This window comes from Onychostoma macrolepis, chromosome 08 (genome assembly GCF_012432095.1).
Source record: "Onychostoma macrolepis isolate SWU-2019 chromosome 08, ASM1243209v1, whole genome shotgun sequence".
NCBI lineage: Eukaryota > Metazoa > Chordata > Actinopteri > Cypriniformes > Cyprinidae > Onychostoma > Onychostoma macrolepis.
In genome coordinates this window covers 28,309,186-28,319,185 of record NC_081162.1, presented here as the reverse complement: position 1 = coordinate 28,319,185, position 10,000 = coordinate 28,309,186, and the positions used below count along the sequence as shown (strand labels likewise).

Below are 10,000 nucleotides of genomic sequence, written 5' to 3'. Positions count from 1 at the left end.
TAAAGGCTTCGGCCGGACACTGGCGTTTCAGCTCAGCTGCCTGCTGAAGCCCAGATCGGTCCTGATGCTGGTCGCTCGATCCGCAGAGCAGCTCAACCAGCTAAAGGAGGACATCATAACCCTGTACGGCGGACAGAACAAACTGGACATCCGCTGCGTGCAAGCCGATCTGGAGAAGAAGGAAGGCGTGGAAAAAACAGTTCAGGCAGCTAAAGAGACTTCAGTGTCAGAACTGGACCACATACTCCTGATCAACAACGCAGGTGCGCCGGAGTTTGTCATTCCACTGTAAAAAATTATTTTCTTACTCAGTATTTTTGTCTTGTTTTCCAGTACAAATATCTAAACAGTATTAAATAAAATGTAAAAAAAATTATAGATGCCATATAGTACTGTACTGTTAGATGTATTATATATATTAATTTATTTAAATTTACCTTTCACTTATTTTTTATTATTTCATTTCTAATTTTTTATTTTTTAAATAAATAATTTTAGAATAAAAACAAGTAAAAATACTACACTATAATTAAATCTTAATGTAAAATTACAATTTTAATAAAAACAGCATAAAACTTACTAAAATTAAAATCATAAAGATGTAAATTTTAATTAATAATTGAAAAATAAAAATAATTAAATAAAACACAAAAATCTAATCAAAAACGTAAAATAACAATAAATACATTTAAAAAAAAAAAAAAAAAACATTTTCTACAAATTCAAAAATAAGTTAATAATCTATATCTAATTTGTTTGATGTTTTATTGAATTTTATCAATTTAATATAATCTTTTTTAAATAATTTAGTATTTTTGTCTTGTTTTCCAATACTAATATTGAAACATTATGAAATCAATAAATATTTAAATACTGAATCCTATTTTTTATTATTGATTTATATAAACTGCAAAATATGATTTTCTTATTCATTATTTTTGTCTTCTTTTCCAGGACAAATATTTAAACTTTCTTAAATAAAGACATTTACTGGAAGCAAAATTACTTCATCAAGTTTGTTTTCTGAAAAATTAAGTGAGTTTATGCTTGAAACAAGAACATATATCTACTAATGAGGTCAGAAAAAATTTAAAAAACTTAATTCAAAAGGAAAACAAATTTGGCACTTTTTATTTGTTTTTTATTTTTTGTAAACATACATTTTCTTCCTTTTAATACATTTAATGCTTTTCCAGTAAATGTATCTCAATTTAAGGATGTTTAGATATTTGCACTGAAAAACAAGACAGAAATCCTGAGTAGTTTGCAGTGAAAGCTGATCTTTCTCCAGTAATGTGAAGAAGGTGAGTGATAGTTTGTCCTCTTTGGTTTTAGCGTCTCTGGGCGACGTGTCTCGCTTCGCTCTGACGTTCACGGATCCGGCCGAGGTCAACCGTTACCTGTCGCTGAACGTCAGCGGAGCGCTCAGTCTGACGGCCGGCGTTCTGCAAGCGTTTCCTCACCGTCTGAGTCTGCGGCGTTCGGTGGTCAACATCAGCTCTCTGTGTGCGCTGAAGCCCTTCCCGTCCTGGGTCCTGTACTGCACCGGGAAAGCTGCCCGCGACATGATGTTCCGCGTGTTAGCCGAGGAGGAGCCGGACGTAAGAGTGCTCAGTTACGCACCCGGTGAGTGCTGAGGATCGCTCACATCTGTCACTAACACACAGGCACAAATGACAACGTTATTCAGGAGAATCACACTGTTTCTGTCTGTTTAAGGGTTTCCCAAATTCAGGGTTCATGAGCTGATAATTAACAAAATCATACAAATGTAAAGTTATAAATAAATAAACACAATTAAAATAAAACACTTAAATCACAAAAATGGGAAATTAAATAAATCATTTTAAAATAAATAAATAAAATAAAACACTAAAAATCAAACCATAAAAATGTAAAATTAAAATAATTTAATCATCATTTATTTGCAATAAATAATTGTGACCCTGGACCACAAAACCAATCATAAGGGTAAATTTTTGGAAACTGAGATGTATGCATCATCTGAAAGCTGAATAAATAATCTTTCCATTGATGTATGGTTTGTTGGACAATATTTGTCTGAAGAAGTAAAAATTAATAAATAGATAAATCACTTATAAAATAAATAAAAAACAAAAATGTAAAAACATTTTTTTTACACTATTAATACAAAACACTTACTAAAAATTAAATCAAAAAGATGTAAAATCAAAATACTAATTTTAAAACAAAAACAATTAAAGTAAAACAAATTAAAATGAAATCATAACAATGTAAAATTCAAAAAGCAATTAAAAAAACTTACAAAACTTTAAATCACAAAAATGTCATGTGAAAACAATTCAAATGAACACTTACTTAAATTAAATCAAATAAAATGTAAAAAAAAAAAAAACTATTAAAATAAAAACAAAAAATAAAACACTTATTTGAAATTAAATCATATAACAAAACAAATAACTTAATTTTAAAACAAAAACAACTAAAATAAAACGCTTGAAATTTAACCATAAACCTGTAAAATAAATAAATCACTTATAAACAATAAACAATAATTATAAAAATCTAACAATTAAAATAAATAATTTTGGAAAATGAATAAAATAAAACACTCAAATCTAAATCATAAAAGTGCAGAATGAAAAAAATGTAAATAAAAAAACTAATTTTACAATTGATAAAATATTAAAATATGAACTCTCAAAAACAACATCTCAAGGGGACTTTTTAAGATTATTTTGGCTCAGAGGTGTTTGGTTTGGGAATGGCTGGTTTGGAGGACAATGTGACACCAGGAAAAACACACAGCTGATAACACACAGATAACAGAGAGACGTGTGCTTCTACAGCGATTTTTACAGCGAGTCAATCAGCGTTTATGAGACCAGCGTGTTTTGTAACGCAGGTCCTCTGGACACAGACATGCAGCTGCAGGCGCGCCGCTTCTCCGGAGATCTGCAGCTGCGGCGCTCCTTCTCCTCCATGTTCTCCGAGGGCCAGCTGCTCTCCTGCGAGACATCCGGAGCCAAACTCATGAAGCTGCTTCAGGACAACGACTTCCAGTCCGGCGCGCATCTGGACTTCTATGAGCTCTGATGCACACAGCTCTCAGATACTGTACATACTGTGCACTGATGTTGAGTCTGATGTTGTTGATAGATTTGTATTCTTAGGTCTTAAAAATCTGTAAATCTGTTTAGAAATACTGTGTTTTTATAAAAGGAATAAATGAATGAATGTTCAGGCATTCTGTGTCTTTTTCTGATAAAGCAGCTGAGGACATCTAGTGGTGTTCCTGCACAAATACACAGAGAAACAGGAAAATTTCAGGGTGGAGGGGAAAAAATTCACCCCATTTGTGACACAATGATTGCTAAGTTTATCTAATATGTCATTCTTTAAAATGTTATAGATTTAAAACTCTTGTTATTGATTTTCAGTTTTGTTCAAAGTAATTTAATCAACAGTTTTTCAATAACTGAAGAATATGTAAAAGCATGGTATTAGGGTTTTTTTTTTTTTATTTTATTTGACATGATATGGGTAGATTCAGATAATATCATTTATTAATTTGGGTATCCATCTGGTAATAAATTATGATATATGATATACATAATCAATAAAATCCTCTCATCTCAAAACATATTGTTATTGTAAAGGTATATTAAATTATTTTATATTTCTTATTTTTAAAGTGAACACTTTAATGACAGAATTATTGAACAAAGAATTTAATTATTATTCAATTAAATCAACAGTTCAATAACTGAAAATTATGTTAAACACATGTTAAAATATTTTGTTTATTCATTTACTCAAATGGTTAGATTCAGATAGTTAATATAATTTATTAATTCGAGTGTTTAATTTTAATATATAATAAAATTATTATAAATTAAACATAATTACCACTTTATAATGAATAAAAAAACATGATATTAATAATATATTATTTAATAATACATGACCAATGATAGTAATAGAAAATATATATAAAATAGTGATGTCAAACAATTAATCACAATTAATCGTGTCCAAAATAAAAGTTTTTGTTTACATAATATATGTGTGTGTACTGTGAATATTATGTACATATAAATACACACACATGCATGTATATATTATATTAAAAATATGTTATGTTTATATATTAAATATATTTAGATGTGTGTGTGTGTGTGTGTGTGTGTGTGTGTGTGTGTGTAAATATTTTCAAAATATATACTGTATGTGTGTGCATTTATATATACATAATATCAATATATATATATATATATATATATATATATATATATAAAACAGTGCACACATATATTACAAAAACTTTTATTTTGGATGTGATTAATCGCGATTAATCGTTTGACAGCACTAATATAAAACATAATTTATTGGTACTGTAAAGCCATATTAAATTTCTATGGGATTTGCTTCAAGCTTTCAGGATTATATGCTTTTTTAAATTAAATATTTCTGTATTTTTAAAGTGAAAACAACAGTGCATTTATTGAATGGAGTAAATACAATTATTTTGTTCACAATAAACAGAAAATGGTACAAACATTACTGAAGTGATTGTTTTAAACAAGTATTAACTTAAATATATCGCTCTAGCTAAAGCATTTGTATCAGTACTGCCTCGTCAGCTCATAAATGTATGATTTTTAAACAGAATAAAATAAAAATATTATTTTTCCTTTAATCATACACTATACTGGTAAAAGCAGATTTTTTGTGCCATCTGAATATTCACAGAGATTTGACTAATATGATCTGACATTAACACTTACAGGCTGTATCCCCGTCACATGACGCGCGTCTCTTTGATGGAGACGGTTCCCACGGTAACAGCTGCGTGGTGATGTCATCAGTGAATTTGTGAATGGAGACCAAGAGCTGAAATAACCTGCGCTGACGATGATCATATATATATATATATATATATGCTGCTCTCCTGGAGATAAAAGAGCAAAGTGAACAGACACTGATGGACGTGATTGGAGAGAAGCAGTCTGTTTCTGTGATTCAATCAAGACTTATTCTATGAGAACTCAAAGGTGTATATTTTATAAACTCAAACCTACATGGCAATACTTCACCTCAAATAAACAAAAACACTAACAAGCTATGCTCAAAACACTTTTTAGGCACTTACATCAATGCAAATGTAAATGTAAATGGTTAAATATAGCATCATCACAGCTGGTTTTGAATACTCTATTAATACAAGTCAGAGAGATTTTAAACTTCAGTGTTAAATGTTGCTGTAAAAGTATTACATTTTAAAATGAATAATTAATGATTTATATCCACCAAACAAAATGTGAATGGAGTCTGTATGTTCAGCACTGGAGTATTAATTAATTGTATAAGTTTTGTATACTTGGTATTAGAGGAGCAGAACGTTTGCAAAACAAACACTGAAAATATGTGAGGACTCTCAAAAACAATCTTTACTATACTCATACCCACATGAAAAAAATACTATAGAGTAAATACTATAGTGTTTTTGAACCATATATAGTAAAGTGCATTATACTGTATATATATTATAGTATTTACAACACTTTCTTAATGAATGCTACAGCATACTGTAGTATTAGTGGACCGATAAACTGTAAAAAAAAACAGGCTACTGTACTATACTTTAGTTTTTACTGGAGTAAACTGTAGTGTACTGTATTATATTATTCCCTATAGTTGTAGAAAACTTAGTACAGTATTGGGTAAAGTAATTTGTTTATATTACTACACCGTAAAAAGTGATAAGTTGACTTAACTTAAAAAAATTGAGAAAACCCGTTGCCTTAAAATTTTTAAGTAAATGATAATTTAAAAAATAAGTTCATTGAATTGTCAAGTTCACTTAACTTTTTTTTTTTTATTATTATTATGTACTTAACGGGTTTCCTCAATTTTTTTAAGTTAAGTCAACTTATCACTTTTTACAGTGTATAGTTGTTATATTACCATAGTTACCACAACAAATTAATTCAAGTACTTTACTATAGTATGGTTCAAAAACACTATAGTATTTACTATAAATTGCTAAATGCTAACGATCTGTACGAGTTGGGGGCGTGTCAATGAGAAACATGGCGGAATCGATGGATGCAACGATATGCTTATAGGTATTAAGCAGTTACTTTGTCAGGCTTTTTTATTTACAAAAAAATAAGGTGTTTGAATAAAATATGCCAGGATTGTAATATAACAATTAATAACAAGTTTTTATACAATACAAAATAAGGTATCCTATAGGTTCTGTACTGGAATTAGTTCACCTGTTTCGAGTCGTTCGTTCATCATGTGACGGGGCTGTTACGTGTCACATTGACTCAAACCCAAAGACTTGTTACTTGTCGAAGTGGTGAGGTGAGCTAATCAGACCCAGGTAAATAACGAATTCATATTTTCTGTTTCATATAGCATTATAGTTTTGTCTTGTTTGTAGTGTGATCAACGTTTGCATAGTACACTGTAAAAAAAATTCCGTAAAATTTACGCTAAAAAAACGGCAGCTGTGGTTGCCGGAATTCTACCCTAAAAAATACGGTAACAACACTTTAGGTTTTACGGTTTTAACTTAAATTTACAGTTAAATACTGTAATTTCATTAACTGATATAATGTTAATATACCAACCTATTGAAGTACTGAAATCTGTTTTGTACCTTTCTATTACACTGATAACCACCAAATGCAGGTGTTGATGAGAAAGTCACACGATGAACCAAAGCCTATCACAAGCAGCTTTTAAATAATAACATATATAGAAGGTGCACAGTGTCATTCACACAAGCACTAAACACCATCATGGTGAGACTCATTCAACTGAAATATGCAATAAACATTAATTTAACAACCTTAGATGTAACATACAACCCTAATAAACATAACTGATAAGAAAAAACTAAGACGAAACATAGTTATTTCAAAGAAAAAAACATCAAAGTCAGTTTACGGTTTTTCCCTGTAAATTTTACAGAAACTTACCGTTAACCATTTAACAGGTTTTTACTGTAGCATTTTCACAGTTTTTTACCGTTAAAATCACGATAATTTTTTACAGTGTAGTAGATGTGTTAGGAAAGTAACACATAACATTTTAAATATATTTTGCTAAAATGAACGAAATGACTCGAAAAAAGATTGGTTCATTTTGCTAAACGAGACTCAAAGGCCCGAATCGGTAAAATGATCCGAACTTCCCATCACTAGAACGCACCTGACAGGGTGTGGCTAGTAGGCATACAGCTAAAACCAGAAGCTAACAATAAATTTTATTTTCTACCAAGTAGATTGTGTTTTATTAACATCTACATCTACCCCAACCCTAAAACTACCGCTTACAATAATGCGAAAACAGTAATTACACTGAAAAAAATGATACTATTTTTTTTCACTGTAAGTGGTTGCAATCAATTTGCAATATAAACAGATCTTAATTTAATGCCACAATGGACACTTTTAATTTCATTTTCGATTTATTTACAGTCATGATAGATTTAGTTTAATTGTGCATGGGGCAAATTTGGCCCATGCCCCCCTTCATTTCCGACCCCTGGCCAGGTGCCTATGTTTATACTCATAATTAACAGATAAGCCTTTTTGCAGTTTGTTCACTCCGTTTCTGCAAATTACGTCATTCCGCCAGTAGGCGGCGACAAGCGTACATGTCTCTCATTTCATGAGTCATTTGAATCATTTACACAACAGAATCATTCCAAACTACCGATTCATTCAGAAACGTAGCTACTTTTGGAAAAACCCATATTTTCCACTTTCACTTATTTATCTGAATATTAGTGGTGACGAATCGCACTCGGTTACAGCTCTGTTTTGGACAATAGCTACGTCAATTAATTATTAAAGACTAGAAAATATTATGGTTGTTTTGAACCCCTTTACGAAGACTTGGGGTACCCAAACAACAATTCTGACTTTCCTAAACAATATATGTTGATGAAACACATAAATATTCTTACTGATGATTTTGGATCTCCCTCAGGAGGATCACGCAGTACGCATGCGCGTAGTACAAACGCCTGCCTGACTGAATAGCTTGACATATACTACGCGCATGCGCAGTGCCGTCGGCGTTTCGGGGGGCGTTGCTGGCGTGCGGCACAGGGGCGGGGCGAAGGTGGGTGTGTGGCTCAGCTGATACTGACTATCATCATCATCATCCTCCTCCTCATCAACACCCGAGAACTGCTCCTGTCAAGATACACGCCGCTCGGTTTTATGGACGCGACGCGACGCGACCGGCACGGTGAATGAACGCGGCTGACGTGACGCGCGTCGCTGTCCGCGGTGCTGAAACAGTGAGTACAATCGCAGTCATGTGGATTTTATACGCGAAACGAAAGCGTTGTCGATGTGTGAAGCGACTGATTATAGAAGAATAGACACAGAGAGAGAGAGATTAAGAGATAGAGAGAGAAAGAGAGAGAGAAGCTCCACTATCACTGCGACTCACTCGACTGGAAGTAAACCAATGCACGGATCTCCATTCTCTCTCGCAGATAAAGCAGCGAGCACGCATTATGTAATGCACTGATAGTGGGAAGGAGGGAAAAAGCAACCCATCTCCTGGTTTCCATCTTCATGGTGCGTCTTTGTTTGTGTGGAGAGCAGAAAATGGAGAGTGTGTCTATATTAAGATGCAGTGTTTTGATGCTCAAAGGGATCCGCGCTGTCAGAAGGTGCTGCAGATCTCCGTTCAGATGTTGGATAACAACAGCGCGTGCAATCTTTTGTGCAAACGCACAGGCTCAGGGTTTGGAGAGAGTTGGTCATCTGAGGTTTCAGATGATTGTGCAACTTGTTGTGCATTCGTTTTCGTGAAGATTAGCGGCCTTGTGGGGCCAGTTAAAGTTTAACTATATCTTACCTTACACACAAAGCCACACACGCTCACCTCGTGGCCCATAACAAGCCGAGGTGCCAATGCAAATGTGTGTGAGATGTGTAAGTGCGAGAACAGATGAGGTAATGGCAAAGCACTGGAGTGTGAACCCTCTGTTGGCTGGTCATGGTGCTGCAGCTCATTGTGAGATCAAACAGCTTCTGTCTTTCATGGTGTGTTTTCATGCACATGGATGTCACGTTACCGGTGTCAAACACAAGCCTGGATCAATCTGGCTGCTGCTCACATGATGCTGATGCTTGCATACGGTCGCTGTAACACATTAAGGTTTAGTTTTAGTAAGTGCATTTGTTTATGTTGGGGATCATGCAAAAAATCACAACTGTTAATGCACTGAAGCTCTCCATTGTTTGGATGCTGTCTCACCTACATCTCTTGAACCATTCTGAGCAATTTGCAATGCTACATTCTATGCTTCTGAATAAAATGTTTATAATTGAATCGTTCAGACTACTTGAATTTTTGTACACTACTATTTAAGGTTTGGGGTTCATAGGAGCTTTCAATATTTTTGAAGGAATTCTCTTCTGCTGACAAAGGCTTTATTTATTTGATCAAATCTGTAATATTGTGAAATACTATTACAGTTTCAAATAACTGTTTTCTATATTGCAAAATGTAATTTAGTCCTGTGATCAAATCTGTGTTTTCAGCATCAACAAAAACAACTGTTTTCAACATTGATAATAATCAGAAATGTTTCTTGAGCAGCAAATCAGCATATTAGAATGATTTCTGAAGATCATGTGACACTGAAGACTGGAGTAATGATGCTGAAAATTCAGCTGTGCATCACAGAAATAAATTACATTTAAACAGATATTCACATATAAAACAGCTATTTTAAATTCTAATTATATATATATATATATATATTTAAAGAAAAATTAATGTATTTTTAATCAAATAAATGCAGCCTTGGTGAGCAGAAGAGACTTCTTTCAAAAATATCTTACCAACCCTAAATATTTTAACACTAGTGTATAAATATGCAAGTAGTTTGATCCTAAATTAATCAGAAGTGACAGTAAAGACATTGATAATGTTACAAAAGATTTCTATTTCAAATAAATGCTCTTCTTTTGAGACA

The 10,000-nt window shown here is 32.7% G+C and overlaps 2 protein-coding genes across 3 annotated transcripts in view; both read left to right on the top strand.

Annotated features, from left to right (window-relative positions):
* Positions 1-3,221, top strand: part of sprb (sepiapterin reductase b) — a 3,564-nt gene extending 343 nt beyond the window's left edge. Inside the window, exons 1-3 of the mRNA XM_058785834.1 lie at positions 1-263; positions 1,336-1,626; positions 2,888-3,221. The exon at positions 1-263 is cut by the window's left edge and continues 343 nt beyond it. Coding sequence (XP_058641817.1) covers positions 1-263; positions 1,336-1,626; positions 2,888-3,078 — 745 coding nt within the window. The 3' untranslated portion in view covers positions 3,079-3,221. The remainder of the gene's footprint in view (positions 264-1,335; positions 1,627-2,887) is intronic.
* Positions 3,222-8,124: 4,903 nt separating this feature from the next.
* Positions 8,125-10,000, top strand: part of lzts3b (leucine zipper, putative tumor suppressor family member 3b) — a 17,031-nt gene continuing 15,155 nt past the window's right edge. For both annotated transcript variants that reach the window (XR_009272629.1, XM_058785636.1), the window contains exon 1: positions 8,125-8,305. The gene's annotated coding sequence lies outside the window, so the exon portion shown is untranslated. The remainder of the gene's footprint in view (positions 8,306-10,000) is intronic.